The 22,957-nt window shown below is 36.1% G+C and overlaps 1 protein-coding gene across 1 annotated transcript; it reads right to left on the bottom strand.

The window, feature by feature from the left end:
* Positions 1–8,740: 8,740 nt before the first annotated feature.
* Positions 8,741–9,322, bottom strand: LOC149183887 (uncharacterized). The gene has a single exon (XM_089415129.1). It carries the CDS (start codon positions 9,320–9,322, stop codon positions 8,741–8,743), a length of 582 nt encoding a protein of 193 aa, XP_089271255.1.
* Positions 9,323–22,957: the final 13,635 nt, after the last annotated feature.

The following is a 22,957-nucleotide window of genomic DNA, read 5'->3' on the forward strand; positions in this document are numbered from 1 at the left end:
AAAAAAAAATTGCTATGAGTTAAACATATACGCATTTAAAAAAAAAAAATGTAACAATATTTTTAACCATGGAGATTATTAATTTATGAATAGGTTTTGTTACAGTACCATGGCTTATGTATATCATATGCCCAAAAAATCATAATTCATTCTAAGTGACACTTGTTCATATGACAATTTTTTTTTGAATTAATCAATTCAATTAAAAGGGTAGAAAGGGCATAACTACTTTTGAAATAAATATCAACATTTGATTTGTGAATACTAATAAAAATACACTAAAAGATTTTGTAAAGGTTAAATCCCTCCCATCCACCTAATAATTATTGATAATTAAACTAGTACAATAATATAAATTAAATGATTAATAAATGTAAAAAAAAAATTAATCCTTAATAAATATCAAAACATTTCCTTCATAATACATTTAAAACCAATAAAATAAATAAAATATAAATTATAACTTTATTATTATAAAAAAATTAATATATAAATTAAACATTACCCTCAACGGTACGGAACCTATAAACATGTGGCATTTCTACTTGTTTGAATATTGTTTCATAATCTTCTTTGTTGGATAGAATTATAATCTCTAGATTTCGTTGTAAGCATTTACAATATATTTCAAATCACAAATGTAAAAACAATTATAAACCAATTCAAAACGATTTATATATACATTCCAAAAGTAAAATAAGGAAGGAGAAATCCAATAAACACACAAAACCCTAATAAAGTTAGAGAAATGATAAGTCGCGGGAATAAAACATGTCATGTGTAAAGCGACACAAGAGTGGAACATAATTTGGGGGTAAAACATAATGTTATTTTAGTCTTTTCATATTTAGGCCGATAGGCCTTTCCTATGCATCAACTTTTCGTCAACACTTTTACTCTGATCCGTTAGATCAGATGAAACACTTTCAACCGTTGATCTGAACCAGAAAACAAAACAATGGAAAATCAAGAAAGTACGGAAAGTCAAGAAAGCACAAAAGCTCAAAAAAGATTCTATGCAAAAAAAAATCAAGAAAGCACAAAAAAGATCATAAATATCAAAGATCAAAAGAAAAAAGCTCAGAAAAGCAAAGATTTTTGAGGATTTTTATTTTTATTTTTATTTTTTAAATGCAATGTATTATTAATTTATTTTTATAATTTAATTGAAATATAAATTTTAAATTTTAAATTTAAAAATTAGTTTAGATTTATTTTTAGTTGTAAGTTTATTATGTGTTAAGAAGGATTTTTTTTTTGAGGTATTGATTTTTTAAGAGTGAAAAGAGATTTGATTTTTTTTGGCATTTGGTAGATGTAGAGTTAAAATGAATTTAGATTAGTTTAAATATTAACCTTTAAATAACTCACATTAGAGAAAAATACCATGGGAAAAAACCATAGATTAAAATATAATAAGAAAAAACCATGGGTTGGAAAATTTTATATTTTATATTTTATATTTTAATTTTAATTTGACTAAGTCAAAATGTTAAACATTGTAACATCTCTCTAAAATAATTAAATTCAATTTAAGTCCATGCTAGCTCCCATCATTTTCCTGCTCAAAAGGTAGGCGTTCTCAACACCTTAGCTACTTCGGCGGGCGTTGCAAGTTTATGACGAAAATCACCTTGAAGATGAGAACGCTGACCTCATGGAAGTTTTTAATAAGAATGGTTATAGTAGGTCTCAAGGTCTAAAGGCTTTTCAAAATGTTGAAAAGGGTCCTAAGAGTAAGATTGACCCCAAGGATTGGTCTTCCGGTGTTCATCTTCCCTTTATTCAAGGGACCACGGATAAAATCGCTAGGATCTTGAGGAAGCATAAGATTCATTCTTCTTTTAGACCTCTTAACACTATATGAAGTTCTCTTCATTTTGTTAAGGACCCGATTAACCCCAAGGATTAGAAGGGTGTTTATATCATTCCCTGTTCTTGTCGAGCTCCTTATATTGGTGAGATCGGTCGATCCATTAACCAAAGGATTTGTGAACATGCTGCCGACATCAGGCATGGAAGGTCTCGCTCCTCCGCTTTGGTAGAGCATGCAGAAAAAACCAATCATCACATCTCCATTGAAGAGGCTAAAGTCATTGCGAGGATTGACCATTTTCATTATCGTAAATTTAGAGAGGCCTTAGAAATTGAAAAAAATACTTGTTAATTTAAATAGAGATGATGGCTGGAGTATCAACAGATGCTAGATTCCTGGGCTTTCTTCCTAAAAAAATATTTTTATTTATTTATAGATTAATTAATTAATTTTTTTTGTTAATCCCCATATTGCTTAGTTTATGACTCTCTTAAATTATTTTTGGTAATATGAATAGTATTAAACCTTAATATTAATATAATATTATATATAATAATATTCATTAATAAGATTATATAGGGTTATGAATCCTTTCTCACTTGAGGGGGGATGTGAAAAAGAGAGCGATGAGGGTTTCGTCGGCAGGAGGACTCGAACCAGGGCAGCCTAGGCCATCGGCCTAGGGTGCTGCAGACTAGACCTCATTTTGGATGACGAAGACTAGGAGGTACGGGGTGGGTCAATAGGTTTTCTGTGGAGATGGTCCATACAATGGCCATGTAGGCTGTGGGTTGGATCCAGGGTGCTCAATCTGCAAGGATCCCAAGGAATATGTTTACTAGGACAAATTTCATCCAACTGAGAGGGTACAGTGGATGATTGCAGAGGAGGTTTTGGGCGGGGATTCTTCCTTCGTTTCTCCCATGAATCTCAGAGGCTTGATCCAGTACACAAACCCCACCCCTTCCCCCTTTGATCCTTTGTTTACGTAATAGATTATACCCTAAATTATTCATTAATCGAGCATGTCCAAAGGTATGAATCAACAATCCAACTATATATATATATATATATATATATATTTGTGATGCTTATTGGTGCAAATTTTCATTTTTTCACAAACGCGTAATAGCGAATAGATTTACCTTAAATTATTCAACGTCCAAAGATATCAATCAACAATCCAGCTGTATAGGTATATGTGTGACGTTTACTGGTGCAAATTTTAATTTTTCACAAAAGCAGAATCGCTATCAGGGTTTACCAGGAAGAGTTGTGGCAGTGTAGGCGACCAGGCTGATTGAACCAATATCTCTTCTAAAAAAATTCAACAATTCCAATTTAATAATCCTATCGGCCTCTCTTTGTACCTTTTGGGACAATTGCTAGTTTATATATTTTAATGTTTTAGTCTTTTTATATTTTATATATTTTAATGTTTGTTTTACAAATAGTAAGGAGCTAAAGAATTTTGTTATGGAGAAGTTTTGTAAAAAAACATGGGAAAAAGAGTTGGGTAAAAAGAAGAAATATTACATTGAAGTATTTAAGTCACAGGTGTTTGTTGTTCTGTTGAGATCTCGAGGGCATGGAGGGATAAATAAGCTCAGAAGCTCTGCGCGACGCCATTGTTATCAGGTCCAGGGATCGAATCTTGCTGATCAAGTCATGAGAAACCAGGCATGGATTGTCATTGCACAGGTAATCCAATAGTCGCAGGCTCAAATAATTCTTGAAAACCCAATAAAAACACTACAATTTAACAATCTTAAGCACTGACCAGTGCATTTGTTAGGGTTAGTATGGAACTGCGTGGCCGGGAGCGGAAAATGGACAGAGATACATTTCTTAACGTATAAAATTTCTGAATTCTTAGTCTAGGCCTAATTTTCCCCGTCTCTAAATATTCAACGGCTGGAGTTTTGTTTCCACATATAAAAAATTCCTTTGATCGTTGTAGACGGTCTGAGTGGCATCTGTTTCTTTTCATATGTATTTTTGCGGGCTGCCAGGCTCGATGTGGTGTTCCGCTTGCGCGGAAACAGTATCGAGGCTTCGATGTGTTCCATGGCAAAGACATCTTGCCGCTGCTATTTAGCAAACTTACTCGTTCTTGAAAATTCTGAAATATATATAGTGTAGGTTTTTAAGCCTGCTCGTGGACTGTTTCTTGGTTGTGCAACTCTTGCAGTGTTTATTTTATCTTCGTGCATTAGAGTGCCCTTGCTAACTGCCATTGGCTATTGTAGACCTGCCAAGCCACAGGGAGAAGGTGCTCATTCGATACGGGAAAAGTTTGAATACCTAAAATTCAATACTCAAAAAAATCGGAAGTATAAATTTTTTAAAATTAAATTATTTAAAAAAAAAAATCTATATTTACAAAAAATTTCATTATAAAATAATATATATTTTTTTAAAATCACATTTTCACATTGAAAATTTAAAAGTAATGCTCAAAAATGAAAAATAACAATATTATTAGTTAATAATTAAAACAATCTTAAAAATAAATTATATTATATTTACAAAAAAAAATCGATTATAAAATTATATATATATATATATATATTTTAAATCACATTTTCACATGGTAAATTTTAAAATAATACTTAAAAATGAAAAATAATAATATTATTAGTTAATAGTTAAAACAATCTAAATCTCTTTTGATAGATTTAGTTTTTCTATCGAATCCCAATGAAAACACACTTTCACAAAGTTGTTTAGAGTGTAGATTTTGTTCGTCCAGTTAAAGTGTGCACATTCTACTCAATTCAAAAGAGATAGGTGGGGATAAGCACATTCAAACTTTAGTTCGCGTTTGGATTTCGTTACTAGTGGGAAAAAAGAATTTCTTTATTAGTGGGAAAAAGGGATAGAGCATTGCAGCGTTCCTATTATACTTACCAAATTTGAAAAAAATACCATCAAATAGAAAAAATTAGAGATTATATATTTTATAACTAATTTATTATTCTTTGTTATAGGAATTTATTATTTTTAATAAGTATAAACTTACTATTTTCTACTATATTTTAATATGAAATTTTTTGTTTTAAACTATTATAATTTTTTTAATATGCAATTTATTGTTAACTATATTTATTTAATATAGAAATTTCTATTTTTAATTATTAAATATTAAATTTTTGTTAACAAAAATCTTTATCCAATTAAATTGTAATTGTATTTTCTTAACATAAAAATTTCTATTTTTAATATTTAAATAATATAAAAAATTATATTTTTAAATATGAAATTTTATATTGAAATTTTTTTACCAAATTAAATAATATAAAAATTTCTATTTTTAAATATTAAATTTTATATTAATAAAAAAAAACTTTACTAAAATCTATCATAATTGTAATATTGCTAGCATATTATTTACAGTTTATTATAAAAAAATTTAACATTTCAAAAAAAAATATTCACCAAATTCTTTCATAATTGTAATATTTTTAACTTACAGTTTAAGAAAAAATTATTAAAAAATAATTTGAATTTCCGAATTTGCAACCGAACTGAATCGAACTGGCGTATTTTTGAATTTATATGGCTAGTACGACTGAACTTGGTAGCTATGGTTTAGAGTAAACTGTTTTTTTCAGGGCAGAAAAAGCGTAATATTATTTATATAAGAGATATAAAAGAGTCTGCATGGTACAAAATAGACAGGTTATACATATGTTGCTTCAGAAAAAGCAACAGTTCAACAAAAACTAGAAAGACATAGACTCCGATATATCAGTAGATCATAGATCAACATATATCGGATATGTTCAAGAACAAAAAAACTAGATCAGAGGAACCATATTATCCTTCGCCAGGATAATTGAGATAAACTTAAACTGACTGCCATACCCAGGAAAAGATCAGCGGGATGAAAGGACTTGTACATAAAACCCAAAAATCTCATAGCATATGGAGTATAAAACCTTTCGACTGTTGAAGGAACAGCATATATAAAAACAGAAATAATACATATGAAAATTGATGACTAATAGAAAGGAGGGAGAAAGTCTTGTATGCAGATATTTATGCCATCTGAGAAAACCTGTAAGTGCCACAACTCCGGATCATCCAAAAGGCCTTTTTTAGAAAGACAGTCGGCTTCTTGGTTTAGCTCCCTGCGAATGTGATTGATAGAAACACCATTTAAAGAGTTCCATAAAAAACGGATCCGATCCAGCCAGCCGACGAGATGAGATTTTGAGATGGAATTTTTTCCGGCAACAAAATTAATTAGCACTTGGGAGTCACCATATATAGAGACATCATGGAGATCTAAAAAGAGACAAAAACACAAGAGACCAGAGAGGGCCATCGCTTCTGCCATCATGTTGGTCCCTCTTCCTCCGTTCCAATGAATGGAGAAAGAACATCCTTTGTCAGGCACTATATGAAAACCGCAGCCGCACATACCTTTCTGTTCGGCCCCATCAAAAAAAGCCCTTGGCAGAGAGGAAGGCATCTTTTGAGGAGGTGAAACTTGAGACATATTTGACAAAGGGGAGGGAGTAGGAATATCTTCGAAAAAAGCGCAGATATTGGAGAAAATATCCATCAGCGGAGATCTTTTATTGTTGAAAATATAGTCGTTTCGCCACCTCCAAATACACCACAGTGCAATAATAAAAATGGATCGCCAAGGAACTTTTTGCCCACTGCACCAAAAGAAAGCATCCCTGATCGTCGAGGGAGGATCGAAATGAAATCCATAAAACTTTTCCAAGAGCATCCAAATCCGCCGAGCTTCCTTACAGAGTAAAAAAAGGTGAAGGTTGTCCTCCTCTGCAGAACTACATAAGGGACATATACCAGGTCCAAGCCAACCACGTTTTTTTAAATTCTCCCATGTCAGATTTTTATTATGAAAAGTCAGCCAGGCAAAAAACACCATTTTAGACTAACAACCAGATTTCTAGAAAATGCCCGAGAAGGCATTGTTACACAGTTGCCGACCCTCAGATAACAAAAGCCGATATATATCCTTAACACAGATGGAGTCCATCCTATCAGAGATCCGCCAAGTAAGGAAGTCGTGGTCAGAGGATCTAAAAAACCCACCATTCCTGAGCTTAGTTTTAATATGGTCCCATGATAAAGTAATGTCTGCCTGCATATTCAAACAAGAAGCCTCGTACCAGATGGGAAAAGGGCCATTCCATTTGTTTATCAGGCCATCCCAAAAGAAAATGCCCTTCCTGTGCAAAAATTCCAATAAAGATCCAGATATGTCAATCTCCTCCTTTCCACACAGAAAAGAGTCTCTTCCAATCATGATCCTGTCTCCCGTTTGAAACCGCCAAATCAGATTCTTCCGGATAAATGCCTCGACTTTCCTCAGACTCAACCAAATCGGAGATCCATGAGCCGGCCCAATGCTTCCTTTTCTGATCCAATATGAAAGGTCTTTTCTTCCCAGATATTTGTCCTGAATGATTGAACCCCATATGCCATGATCACATATACCCCTCCAAAAAGACTTGCAGAGCAAAGCCTTTCCAAAAGATCGCATGTCTAAGAGACCCCAGCCACCATGACTTTTTGGAGCTGAAATAAAAGAGAGTTTTGAGAGATGATACTTCCTTTTTCCATGCTGTCCTCCCCATATAAAATTGGCAGAGAGTCTGTTCATCGATTGAATGATGCTCGAGGGAAGATAAAAAAGGTGAGCCCAGTAAATAGCCAGTTGATTTAGAACCGATTGCGCCAAAACAACCCTTCCCGCCAAAGAAAGACATCTGAATTCCCACGATGAGATTTTCTTGAAATAACGATCGGGAATCCATAGCCAATCGGATCTGGAATAGCAGTGGGTTTTTAACAAGAAACCCAGATATTTGATACCCAAGCCAATAGGTTGCACTTCGTAACCAAATAGATCCGACAACCATGCCAAATCTTCTTGATCAATATCACTGTGATATATAACAAACTTCGATCCATTTACCTGTAATCCCGAGGCCTTTTGAAAATTAAGCAGAATATCGAAGTAGCACATCCATGTGATTCTGCAAAAGATGCCAAACAAAATAACATCATCCACGAATAGATTGTGGGAAATAGAGATATTTCGACATATTTTCAACGGGGAGCATCGGTTTTCTTCAACCGCCTTGTTGATGTGCAGACTGAGAGAATTCATGGCCAGGATAAATAAAAGGGGAGACAAGGGACATCCTTGGCGGAGGCCACGAGAGGCAAGAAAGAAAGCCGTAGGCATTCCATTAACAATGACAGCATAATTAACCTGTTCAATGCAGGCCATGATCTAGTTGATCATGTTTGCTCTTAGACCCACCTTTGCTAATAAACATCTAATGAAAGCCCAATCCATACAGTCGTAGGCTTTGCAAAGATCAATTTTCAGTAGGACAGCATCACATTTTTTCTCCCGAATGGGAAAAATACCTTCTTGTGTAGAAGCAACCGCATCTAAGATGTTCCTCCCTTTCAAGAAAGCATGTTGATTCTTCGTTAGGTGAAGAGACAGCGTATCCTTTATCCTGTCAGCAATAATCTTTGATATAATTTTATATGATATGTTACATAGAGAAATTGGACGAAAATCCGTCAAGGACAAAGCATTTTCTTTTTTAGGAATGAGGGCAATGTAGGTGGAAGTAGTCTTTTGATGAATACAACCCGATACTCTGGATTCTTCCACCATTTTCAGCAAGTCCGATTTGATAAAGTCAAAGAAATGACAGAAAAATTCTATGGACCAACCATCCGGTCCGGGACATTTGTCCTTTTTAAAAATCTTTAAAGTTTTCAGCAGCTCTTCCTCAGTCACAGGTTGAAAAATCTGATCATTTATTTCATCATTGAACATCTGAGGAAACAACTCAATTCCCCACAGGATATCCCGGAAAGATCTATCATCTGTTCTCTTATATTGGTTTTCAAAGAATCTCAAAGCCTCCCTTGAGATATCCTCTTGAGAATACAAGAAGCCCCCGATCCATCGCTGATTTTCCAAATAGAATTCCGCTCCCGTCGAGCGCTCGCAAATCTGTGAAAAAACTTAGTGTTCCTGTCCCCTTCCTTCAACCACAAGACCCTACTCTTCAGCCTCCAAGATAATTCTTCTTGTTCTAGAATCTTGGATTTCTTTCTTTGTAACTCGTTTATAAGACGTCTCTGCTGAAAAGATAGACAATTCGATGCCATGGCATCCGAAACACCATCAAGCACTTTTTGAATCTTCTGTAACATCAACCTGTTGGACTGTCTCTTCTTGTATTGCCATTCTCTAACCACCTTCCTAATAATATCCATTTTTTCTCTGAAAGACAAAAGCAAGAAGCGAGGATCAGAAGGCAGCCAATCACACCAGAGATTATTTATGAGAGCATTGAATGCCAGATCCTCCAAATAGGTCCTGTTGAATTTGAATGGATAACCCTTTCTAAAACCTTTTTCCATCCATCTGATCACAATCGAACGATGATCAGAAATAAACACCCTTTCAATAGAGGAGCATGGCATACCCATCTTATCAATCAGACTAACATGAAGGATAAAACGGTCAAGGCGTTTCGCGACGTAGGCCTCTCCAGACCTCCCATTTTCCTAGGTCGGAAACATCTGAGCCGGAATGATATCCACAAAATTTCTACTTAGCAATTCATTTTTAAGCAATTCCGCCAATGGGTCCTTTCTCTAATTCGATCCCCAAACTTCATCCAAATTTAGAGTAAAATTGAGGTCCCGAGCAAAATCATAACCAGGTGAACTGCAATGAATCAAAATTCTCTTACCTCCAAAGCCACAGAGAGAACATGGTTGCCCAATGAGGATCGAATTACGTTTCAGCTCCAGAAAGAGGCAAATGGTCATAGCGTCAGCTTTTTTTTGCATGTCTTTCTTATTTTAGCATGCAATATTTCGCAACTTTTGTTTGCCGTCGTTCAGGAAATTGTTGTACAGTAATTGTTTTTATGCGTTTCCGAAGCGAATGTTTTGCCATTCTAACAAATATAAATAAGTTGCACTAAGTCATTTGATGTTGCATTGTCATTACCTATTATAGACCAACAAAATCACATTAACAAAGTTAACTGGTTGATTTATGAACCATGTTATTTATTATTTTTGAAATTGATGTAAATATTATAATTAAAAAAACAAGTAAAAAGAGTATTTTTAATTGATTTATTTTATTTTAAATAAAATTAAGTGTAATTATTCTATAAATAAATTTAATTGTGAATAATTTAATATATATATATATATATATATATATATAGAAAATAAATCTCAAAATATTTTATCTAAGTTAAATTTTTGGGTAAAGAAGCTTTTTATTAGAAGATTTGTTCCTTATGTTTTATTTAAAAATAATAAAATATTGTTTTCAGCACGAAAAAAGCTATATATTTGTATTATATTCATCAAAAAAAAATTGTACAGCAATATACATATATATGGAAAACCATCAGATATGGCAGATATGAGGTTCAAAGCCACGTAAAGTGGAATGGACAAAGAAAACATATCCTGTTCAGCTACATATAATTCATATGGAGAAATATATGAATATAGGCACCACAGATAGGAAGAAATCGGATCCATATGACACATATATATGAGAATTTTTCAAAAAGGGAAACACAAAATAGTGGGAAAACAGATACATAACAGATAGTCCTCATTAATTAGAAAATTATGTACCCGGCAAGCAAAAGTCCTGGATCTGGTAAGAGATGTTGTCCACCGTTATTTGCATTCTCCAGACACCTTGAGGAGATGATAGGCCCATCTTAGATAAAGCATCTACCCATTTGTTTTTATCCCTGTCACTGTGTGAAATTGTGTAGTCCCTCCTGCAACTCCATAAAGCCTCAATCCTGTTTAGCCATCCAGTAAGATTGATATTTTTTATGATGTGTTTTGACTGAACATGATCAATGATGACTTTTGAATCTCCAAAAATTTGTAGTTTCGGAAAGTCAAGAAAGACACATAGAGATAGAAGACCAGCAAGGGCCATCGCCTCTGCTCTATTGTTGGATCCGGCACCTCCATTCCAATGTATTTCAAAGGCTTGACCAACTTTTGGAATAATGTATACTCTGCATGCACACGAACCATGTTGAGCTGCTCCGTAAAAAAATGCGCGTGGAATAACCGTGGGCTCCCTTGTCGGAAGTCTTCTACCATTCCTGACCCTGGATTGACATGGCAAACCGAGAGCGTTGTATAGACAAAGGATAGATTCAAAAACAGAAGAATGAGTTTCCTTTTTGGAATTGAAAATCATCCCATTCCGCCATTTCCATATGGCCCAAATAGCCAATAATGGAATGGGCCTCCAATCGTTGAACATGATACTCCACTCTTTGAAAGCCTCTGGAATGGAAGGGAAAGAGATGTTGTTGAAACCAAAATGGGCAGCAAGATTCTGCCAAATTATCTGAGCTTGAGGACAAAGGAGAAAAATGTGTAAGTTGTTCTCAGTGTTTGATCTACAAAGGGGGCAAATAGCGGGCCCGCACCAATTTCTCTTTTGTAAGTTTTCCCATGTGAGATTCCTGTTATGAAACACCAACCAAGAAAATATTATGATCTTTAAGGGGCAACCTGTTTTCCAAAAAGATGTTGGAAAGGTGTTATCTATTTGCTCAGATTCTAAGATTAGAAGTTGTTGATAAATATGTTTGACATAAACAAACGAAGAGCCACCATTTCCCTTCCAAATAAGGTAGTCCTTGTCCGCAGAGCGAAATATACCGTGAGCCCGCAGGGAAAATGTGATAGAATTCCATTGAATTGTCAAATTGTCGCTTAGGTGCAATTTTGTTGTGGATTTCAAAATTGGAATTGCTCCTTCCCATTTTCGAATGGCACTGACCCAAAAAAACATACCCCTGTTGTGTAAAGTTCTTAATAACTGTGTGGAAATATGGATCTTTCTATCCGCTCCAGCAAAGTCATCTAAACCAATAATGATTTTTGACCCGGACTGAAATTTCCAGATCAAGTTTTGTTTGAAGAAAGGCTCTAATTTCCGGAAACCTCTCCATATTGCAGAGCCGTGAGAGGATCCTATGCAACGTTTTCTATACCAGAAAGACATATCTTTATTGTCCATGTACTTTTCTCGAATGGCCATGCTCCAAATGGACTCTCCCATAATTGCTTTCCACATGCCAGTTTTACATAGTAGGGCTTTCCGAAAAATATTTAGGTCCAAAATGCCCCATCCTCCCATTTTTTTAGGGCGAGCCGGCTTTGAAAGTTTTGTCAAATGATATTTTTTTTGTTCTTTGTGTCCTCCCCATATGAAATTGGCAATCATCCTATTTAGGCTGTTGATGATGGATGTAGGGATATAGAAGAGATGTGCCCAATATACCATGATTTGCACGAGCACAGCTTGAGTCAGAATCGTGCAACCACCAATGGATAAACATTTGTATTCCCATGCAGAAATTTTCTTATAAAAACGATCAGGAATCCAAGACCAATCAGCTACACAATATCCAACAGATTTCAAATTGAACCCCAAGTATTTTAGCCCATTCCGGAGAGGAATTGCTTTAATATTGAAAAGTTGTGTTAGGAAAATAATCAGATCCCCATTTAAATTTTCGACATGAAAAGATGATTTACCTTCATTTACACACATGCCAGTTGCTTTTTGAAACCTCCCCAAGATTTCATGAAGACAAATCCAAGTTGCCCTGCACAAAATTGCTGTTAATAGAATATTGTCAACAAAAAGATTATGGGAAATGTAGATTCCCCTACAGATGGGGAGGGGCCTGCATTTGTTTTGAAGAATCGCCCTCTTGATATGCAGACTCAAAGAGTCCATTACAAGGATGAAAAGGAGTGGAGACAAGGAGCGGCCTTGTCTTAACCCCCTGGCCGCTTTGAAAAAGGGAGTAGGGATTCCATTAATAAGGACAACATAATTAACATCAACCACACAAGCCATAATCCATCTGGAGCATCTGCTATCAAGACCAATCCTTGCAAGAAGGCAGCGAATAAAGCTCCAGTCCACGCAATTGTATGCCTTTTTGAGGTCAATTTTTAATAAAGCAGCTTCTAACTTCCTGCAATGTATGGAATGTAGGCATTCTTGAGTGAGAGCCACCGTGCCCAAAATATTCCTTTCCTTTAGAAAGTCGTGTTGTTCATGGGACAGATGAAGAGATAAGATATTCCTCATTCGAATAGCAATAATTTTTGAAATAATCTTATACAGAACATTGCACAATGAAATTGGCCTAAAGTCTGAAAAAGAAGTGGAGAGCTTCTTCTTTGGTATCAATGCTATATATGTGGAGGAAATATATTGGCTTATGTAACCTTGAGATCTTGATTCCTCGACCATTTTTAGGATATCTGACTTGAATAAGAAATATTAGAAAATAGTAATAAGAAATATTTTAATTTTCACTTTAATTTTACATCAAATCTATATAAAGAGATATAGTAATTGATAGTAAAAAAAATAATAATTTTTTTTATAACTATTTTTAACTTTTGAGTGTGAGGCAGATGTGTAATTCCTAATTCCTGCATTACTAACACTTGGCATTTAAAAATAATATTGATATTACAATTGAGTGTCAAGGAGATGTGTACTTCATTTTGTGTTCAAGTGACATGTAATATTTAAAAGACACACACACACACATATATCAACTTTATATAGAGGGTGAATTTAAAAAATTGCTTATATTTTTCACTTTCCATTGTGACTAGATGTCTAGTTTATTCAATTCTTAGTATAAAGTTGATATGTAGTTTTTAAAAATATTGGTGACAAATAAATTTGAATGTAGATTATTAATGAAATATTTCAATATGCTTAAAATATTTGAGTATATCGGGGAGGTTGGAGCCAGAGGGGTAATAGTAAACCTTGAAGAAAAAACTGAAATAAAGTTCGCATGGAGACTAGGCAATGCCACGAAAAATCAAACAGAAGCTCTCTCCCTCTAGCAGAGTCTGAACATTAGTGTTTCTAATGGTATTAGGAACTTGATTATCATTGGTGATTCTATGATGGTATCCAAAAATGCTCGAAGCTCTCCAAGAATAAGAACCTCCTCGATGTTGAATCCTCCCCAATCATTATTAGGATAAATTATCTATTAAAAAAGTTCGAAAAGGTTAAAATGTTCCATGTGTTGTGGGCAAACAACCATGTGGCAGACATGCAAGCCAACATTGAGGCGGCTTTAGAGCAAGGCTCCTTACACATCAACCATTGGCGGACGTGTAAGCCAACGTCGAGGTGGCTTTAGAGCAAGGCTCCTTATGCATCAACTACTTCGTTAGAATATGTCACACCCCTTTATTCGATGTAAAATTTTCAAGTTGATGCAATACAGCTAGGGTACGGGTACGCAGCACATCAAACTGACAGTTATTAAGGTTATCTCCCTAATGGCCTTTACAGTGCGTTGGGAGCAGGGGCAAATGGTAGGAAGTTACGGAACAGGTGCGATAGTCGTAGTTCAAAGGCCATGATCTATGACAGGTGGGCGATGCATCCTCCGTTATTTCCATGAAGTTTTAATATAGTTCCATTGGTGGGGTGGGCAAGTACCATTGCAATTCGCTCCAGGCTTGTTTCGGCAGTGGAGGAGATGGAGGGTAGTTGTTTCGCCATGATGCAGAATCGATTCGCATTAATAAAGGATAAGATGGGAAGGAATGTCGGAATGAACCAGACAATTATTTATAGCAACTGGTTGCGAACGGTAAATCACAGGATCTTGTTAGTTCATGGTAGATTAGCCAAGAAAATGGCATCTTATAGCAATGGTAGTGGTGGCGGAGCTGGGTCGGGTTGCAACGGGAATTTAGAAGACATGTTCGATAGCTCCTGCAGGCATGTCATAAAGGAAATTATAAAAGAAATCAACGAGAACATGACAGTTTGGTATGCCCAGTTGTCGAGACTCGATAAAAACATGGAATTATTGCATAAAACTATGGAGACCGTGTGTACAGACGTGATGAATCTGGGACAAAAGGTGGAGAACATTGAATTCAAATTCGAGACTATAACATTTGGGGTGTTGAAAGAAGTGTTCAAATTTGGGCACGACTATGTGATCAGGTGATCAATATTTAGCTCAAAAATAAAGTGCTCAGAATCACTCAAAACTTGAATGACCACGTTTGTCTCGGTGATACGATCCCAACGCAACTCGTTTCACTCAAAACAGAGCTCGTATGAGGAAGATATCGCATTCTGTTGGCTTTGCCAAAGAGAGAAATTTTGCAAAAAAAGTACAATCACTGCACAGACAGCAGTGTGTACTACTGACGTGGCAGGTGACTGGGTAGGTCAACAGCTAATGTAGTCTTGTCAAATGGCGCGTTGTGGTTGGTCAACGGTGTGGTCATTTGGATCAATTTCATTGGTTGGAGGAAGGACCAATGAGCAGGGGACATGTGGCAAGCCTAGAGATCGCCATGTGTCCCTCCCCAAAGGCCGGACATCAAGACGCGCAGTGGTAAAATTTTATGGTAGGTCAGTGGAGTCGAACCCATGACCTCGCTTGCACAGATCCAACGTTCCACCGTTATACCATGACTATGTGACTTAACATATTATGGTTTGAGTTTATATTTCATGTGATATGTCTTGGCGGTTGGGGGAAGGAGAGGGCTAGCCCCACGGGCCAAGCCCCTCCCATGTGATCAATACCAAAGAACCAGCGACCAACGCAAACCATAACTGCTATCTTAACCTTCAGGTAATCTCACATGTGACCACTACAACATTTTATGTTAACCAAAATTGCGCCGAATTAAGCGCTAATCATGTTTAACATTAATTAATTTGAGATTATCCACTAGTTAATGCGCAATTTAGTTTGGTGGCAAGTTTGGCGGCCCCCCAAATTCGATGTTAACTCTAGATTTAGCGGAGTTAACTAGAGTTCCTCCAGTTTTCGTGGAGAATTCCTAGGAGAAACTGTTTTTTCCATAACTTTTGCAATTTTCGACCAAATTGGGCTCAGGAAAATGCTTTCCTAGATGATTTTGATGTTCTGAGCACATGGAAGCAGGTTTCAGTGTTTTGATCTTCTGAGCACATGGAAACAGGTTTCAAGAGAAGTAGAGCATTGTAAACAACACTTTTTCCATTTTGAGCTAATACAGAGGCCCAAGCCATGGAAGTTGGACCAAGGAGATGTAGCCCAGGAGGGGTGAACTCCTTCATCAAAACATTGTGTTAAGTGTTCATTTTTAATGGTTTGTTGTACATTTGTTTGTTGTTATTCATCACTTTATTTACATGTTATTTTAATCATGAATTTGACATAAAACTTGAAAAAAATTATGTGTTCATTCACAAACACCATAAAGGAAACCTATGCACATGAAGCAAATATAAGCAATTGTTTTTTAATTATGAAGTTGAAATAAACACAACAAAACTCGCATTCAACAATAGGTGATCTGGGATGGGTGACCTCGCGGGAAGTCCTGGTTACCGGGTGCAAGCTCCGGAAGTGATGATTGACCCTATGTGATTCATTTCACTAGTTTCAATCCCACTTCTTCACCCCTGTGAGCATCACCCAATGCAATGAGTGCTAAGTGGACTATTCAAAAATCATGAGAAATTAGCTAGTTACGACTACCTCTCATGGAAATGGTCATAGATGAATGAATTAACGCAGTTGAATCCCAAAAATGATATCTAATTCAACAATAGATCAAGTTGGTATTAGAGCAAAGGTTATTTGCTTGATTGCTTGAGTTTTGTGCAAGTAGGGTTTTAATGGTTGCAAATTTGTGATGCTTACAAGGTTAAAGTTGCAGAGAGGAGAAGGGAAACTATTGGTTGCAAATCCTGAGGTAATGCCTAGAAGAAGGAGAGCCACAAGGCCACAATCTCCACCCAAAGTTTCAATCCCAGCTACACTTGAAGCACCTCAAGTTTTACCTTCAATTGAGATTGAGGAGGTACAAGCAGTACTAGAAGTTGAGCTTGAATCCAAAGCCATCATGTCTGAAGCAAGAGAGACCGAAGGTCTTTCAGAAGAGGAAGCATTTAAGAAAGCTTTCTATGACTTAACTGACATGGTTAGAATCCTCTTTGAAGAGAGGAATACTAGAATGGTTGGAGAGAGTTCTAAGTCCCCACATGGAGGAATGTCTCCTCCATCTCCACCATCTTCATCTTTCTCATCATCACAAACAACATCATCTTCCACTTCCACCACAAAAATGTTCATACTCATTCAAAAATCCCAAAAGAAAAAACTCCCTTACTCAAATTGGACATTAATTTTGAACTTCCCATGTGCAATGGTGAGGTCAATGCAGAAAAGTTAGACAATTGGATTTGACAATTAGAGGTTTATTGCAGAATTCGGAAGCTTCAAGAAGATGACATAAAATTCCAATTGGCTTCATTCAAGCTAGAAGGAGCAACATTAGTTTGGTGGGAAGCAAAGGCTCAAGAGGAAATGTGAATTCATGGTCAGATATCCATTTCTTGGGTTGAATTTGGTTCTTCAATTAAAAGGAAGTTTTATCCTTTAGCCTATATGCAAAAACCCATTATGAGTTGGAAAAATTTTAGGCAACTCAAGGGCCAAACAGTTTAAGACTATACCCAGGAGTTTAGAAAAAGGGCTTTGTTGTTAGAAGTAAGCTTGAATTCCTAAAATAATCTCTTGAAATATATTGGGGATTTACATTCCTACTTAAAACACACTATCCTTATGTTCAATCCTAGCAATTTAGATGAAGTATGTGTGCAAACCACGCACCTTGAAGCAAGAGGAAACAACATTCAGGAAGAGGGTAGTAAGAAGAAGTCATTCAAGGGTAAGGAGAAAGAGAAGGGTGGAAAATGGAAAGGAAAGAAGAATGCAAGTGTAAAGAAAAAAGGGGAGAAAACTATATGCCAACATTGTACCAAAGCGGGGCATGATGAAACCCACTATTGGAAATTACATCCTAAATTAAGGCCTACGAAACCAAACAATAAGGGAAAACAAAAGACGACTGCTACCACACAACATGATCTTGGATCTGATTCTGGTGATGAGATCAAGATTTTAGCCATGGTCACAAAAGGGAAAGAAGCTATTGCAAGCACTAGTTCCTCACATAGTCACAACAACACTCCAAATGAAAAATCAAGGATAGAATTGTTCCATGTAAGGGCAATTTCAAACCTTACCAAGATTGATGCATTATTTGATAGTGGGTCACAATTGAACTTAACTTTAGAAGGCTTGGTCAAAAAGCTTAACCTTGAAACTGTACTTCATCATAAGCCATATCCTTTGGGTTGGATAGTCAATAATGCAAATTTACGGGTTACAAGGAGATGCTTATTCAGGTTTGCCATTACTGAAAAATTCATTGATAAAGTTGAGTTAGATGTAGTTCCACTTGAAATCTCAGGAATCATTCTGGGGAGCCCATGTTTGTATGATAGGAAAGTGGTATTTTATTGCCATGAGAACAAATATCTATTGCTCAAGGATGGAGTGGAGTATATTGTGAGAGCCCATCACAAAAATTTAAGGATTTCTTTAGTTAATGCAGGAGAGATGAAGAGACTAGTAAATGCAAGTAAAAATTTTGTGCTTCTCATGATCAAGAAAAAGAATGATATTGATTATGAATCTTTTGAAGGTTGTGATGATAAGTTAAAATCTTATTTGTTTGATGTGGTAAGCAAGCATGGCGAGATGTTTCAGGAACCAAAGGGTTAACCTCCCAGGAGGGGAATTCAGCATGAAATACAGTTGCAACGGGATGTTCCACTTCCAAACATTGGCATGTATCACATGTCGATCATGGAGAGCATGGAAATCAAAAAGAAAATTCAATAATTGTTGAACAAAGGTGATCCAGATCTTGGGGGGAGGCCCCCAAGATCTAAAAAATTGAAATGGATATTGGGGGAGAGGCCCCCAAGATCTGAAAAATTGCAATGCCAGAAAGAAAATGGGAGAGAACACACAGTTATTAAAAATAAAATTAACTGTAAAAGGCTACATTGTGGTGGATAATCTCTCATTTTACAAAATGTGACTTGTTACTTATAGTCCCTTTTAGTTACAATATGACAGGTAAATTCCATGGGTGGATAAATACCATGCGTGAATGAATACCATGGGTAGATGTCACTTACAATACCATGGGTGGATGCCACTTATAATACCATGGGTAGATTCCATGGGTGGATGAATACCATGGGTGCATGCCACTTACAATATCATGGGTAGATGCCACTTACAATACCATGAGTAGATTCCATGGGTAGATAAATACCATGGGTGGATAAATACCATGGTTAGATGCCACTTTCCATTCGGATCATTCCTCCCTCCTTAAGAAGCAATGGTCCCCATTGCGTGAAGTTCTCTCTTGAGAATCCTTTGTTGAAAATGAAAATTCATTGAAGAGAAAGGTTTTGTGTGGTTAACCCATAATCGTGATGAACGAAGATTCGAGGATAGAGATACCTTGTAATGTTTGTGACCAACTGTGATACTGATAGTGTGCGGCCTAGAATATGGACTTCGATGACAAGGATTTTATGTGGTTGACCCATAACCATGATGTTGATTGTTGATGAAGTAACAGGTGCCTACATACCCTGGGGTGGGAGGGCACGTCTCCAAAGAACCCAAGTCGGATGTTGCTATGCTGAAATTGATGAATGTGAAGCAGGTGCCTACTAAAGCGGAGTGGGAGGGCACGTCTCCAAAGGGAACCGCCTCCGATTGTTGCTCCAGATTTAAAATGGACATAACTTAGTCAATATAACTCAGAATCATTATTATACCTTGTTTTTGGAAACAGAATAATCATTTTGGATCTTCCTATGTGTTGTAAATCCTTATATGGACACTCTGGAATCTAATATTCGTGCTGCAATTGTTCTGCCGTCACAAAAATTTTGAAAAATAGTTGATTTTAAATTAGCAATATCTTCCACATCCAAACTCTGATTCGACCCATTTTTTTATAAATTGGGTGCTTTTTTCAAGAAAATCTCAGATCTGCAATAATTGTTGCGAAATTCTGCACAAAAACTGCAAAAAATGATAGGAGAGTCGTTGTCCACCAGTTGTTGTCAGAAAAAATTCTATAACATAGCTGATTTTAAATCAGGGATATCTCCCTCATCTGGACTCCGATCAGCTGATTTTTTTTTTTTTTTGTTATTTTTCGCAAGGAATCCAGATCTATTATTTATTTTTTTGTGAATTTTGTACCAAATATTTCATATCTGATCTGCAAACTCACCGCCCAAAAAAATTCTTGCAAAAAAATGAAAAAAAAATCTTCCTGCTTGGCCCAAGAAAGTGTTCTATGGAGGTCGTGGCACGTGCCTGAAGTTTGTTGAATATTGTTGCAAAAATTTGAAACTAAAATATGCATTAAACCCTCATTCCCATGGAATTGTATCCTGCCTTGATACCACTGATCCGGATCTTGGGGGAGGCCCCCAAAATCTAAAAAATTGAAATGGATCCTTGGGGGGAGGCCCTCGAGATCTGAAAATTGCAATGCCAGAAAGAAAATAGGAGAACACAGTAAATAAAACCACAATGAGACTTTTTATTAAAACAAAAATTAACTGTAAAAGGCTACATTGTGGTGGATAATCTTTCATTTTACAAAAAGTGACTTGTTAATTATAGTCTTTTTTAGTTACAATACCATGAGTAAATTCCATGGGTGGATAAATACCATGCATGAAAAAATACCATGGGTAGATGTCACTTACAATACCATGGGTGGATAAATACCATGGGTGGATGTCACTTACAATACCATGGGTAGATTCCATGGGTGGATGATAAATATCATAGGTGCATGAATACCATGGGTGAATGCCACTCACAATACCGTGGGTAGATGCCACTTACAATACCATGGGTGGATAAATACCATGGGTGAATTAATACCATGGTTAGATGCCACTTTCTATTCGTATTGAAAGGTATCATATGCCCATCTACTTCGTCATGTGGTTCACCCATTGTCTTGGTGCCAAAGAAGAACGAGACTTGGTGCATGTGTGTGGATTTCCGTGCACTGAATAAAATAACGGTAAAGAATTGTTATCCACTCCCAAGAATTGATGATTTGCTTGATCAATTGAGGTATGCAAAGTATTTCACTACGTTAGACTTACGAAATGGTTATCATCAAGTTAGAATAGCTGAAGAGGACATTTGGAAACCGCATTTAAAACTAAACAAGGATTGTTTGAGTGACTTGTTATGTCTTTCGGTTTTACAAATGCTCCAGCTACTTTCATGAAAGTTATGAATGATGTATTGAGACCATTTCTAGATGACTTTGTCATTGTTTACTTAAATGATATTCTCATATTCAGCAAATCCAGAGATGAACATGTCATGAATGTGAACAAAGTAATTGATGTCTTGAGAAAATAATAGTGGTTTTTAAAGATGTCAAAGTGTTAATTTGGCAAAACTTATTTAGTGTATTTGGGACACATTGTTGGAGGAGGTGAGCTGAAGATAAACCCCTCTAAATTGAGGTCATTGTGAATTGGCCCAAGCCCAATACAGTTATAGAGGTAAGAAGCTTTCTTGGGGTAGCACAATATTGGAGGAAATTTATTGCTAATTTTTCTTCCATTGCAACTGCACTACATGCATTGACTAGTGTCAAGAAAGTCTTCCATTGGGGAGATGTACAACAAAAGGCATTTGATGCTTTAAAACAAAAGATCAGTTCAACACCGGTATTGGCTCTTCCGGATCTTAGACAGCGATTTGAGATTCAAATGTATGTTAGTGATTATGCCATGGTAGCAGTGCTTATGCAACATGGTAAGGCCATTTCATTTCATTCTGAATTTTTTAATGGTGTTGTGACTAACTATCCCACTTATGACAAAGAACTTTACGCATTGGTACAAAGTGTTAAAAAATGGAAACACTACTTGATGGGGAAGGAGACCATTATCCATACCGACCATCAACCATTGCAGTACTTACAGTCACAGTCAAAGTTGCAGCAATCACGACACTTTAGATGGATGGATTTTCTACAACAGTTTCATTTGGTTATCAAGTACAAAAAGGGAATCTACAATAAGGTAGCTGATATGCTTTCTAGGCCTATTGTAAATTCATCTATTATACTCGAGCACAATTATGTTTTACATGAAAGTTACATTGAGCAATATGCACATGATAATGACTTTCAAGATGTGTATGCAAGTTTGAGACAAGGAAACCAAATTGAAGAGTTAGATTACCATGTACATAACAGTGTGTTGTATCACTTGGGAAAGTTATGTATTCCACAGGGAGAAAGAAATCATATCATAAGGGAGTCGCACACTTCATTGATTGTTGGACACTTTGGTGTAGGCAAGACAATAGCGAATCTCCAAAGGTATTGTTATTGGCCATGCATGTTTGATAATATATCTCGTTTCATTAGAAGATGTTCTTTGTGTGCAACAAGTAAGCCTAGCAATAGGAAACTAGGATTGTACACTCCACTTCCAGTACCTTCACATCCATGGGAGAGTATCTCAATGGATTTTGTAGGAGGTCTTCCATTGTCAAGGAAAGGTCATGATTACTTGTATGTAGTTGTAGACAGGTTCAACAAGATGTGTCTTCTAACACCATGTAAAAAACAAATTACAGCTGAACAAACATATCATCTTTTCTTTCAAAACATTTGGGTTCATTTTGGTCTTCCTACTTCCATTGTAAGTAATCAAGATACTCGATTTGTTGGGAATATTTGGTCAAATTTGTGGGACATGATGGACACTAAGTTGAAGAAGAGTACAACCTTTCATCTGCAAACAGATGGACAAAACGAGGTGGTCAACAAGACAATCATTTATCTTCTTAGAGGATATTGCAGCAAACATCCCAAGTTATGGGATGAACAGATGCATTACATACAACATGCATACAACAGGGCAAAGCATTCTTCCACAAACACATCGTCATTTCAGGCATGTTTTGGGTACTTGCCAAGATCGCCATTGGACTTCATCTTTGAGAAAGATGTCGCCATCGATGGTCATAGATAAGGCAAGGAAGTTCATTAAGCAAATTCAGTTGATACATTACATAGTGCAAGAACAACTTGAAAAAAGTCAAAGCAGCTACA

This window comes from Pinus tabuliformis, chromosome 3_2 (genome assembly GCF_031772625.1).
Source record: "Pinus tabuliformis cultivar Carrire ecotype Pingquan chromosome 3_2, CPIR1, whole genome shotgun sequence".
In the NCBI taxonomy this organism is placed as follows: Eukaryota; Viridiplantae; Streptophyta; class Pinopsida; order Pinales; family Pinaceae; genus Pinus; species Pinus tabuliformis.

Coding starts and splice junctions, on each gene's coding strand:
- LOC149183887 (XM_089415129.1), bottom strand. CDS start 9,322: ATGGGTATGCCATGCTCCTCTATTGAAAGGGTGTTTATTTCTGATCAT.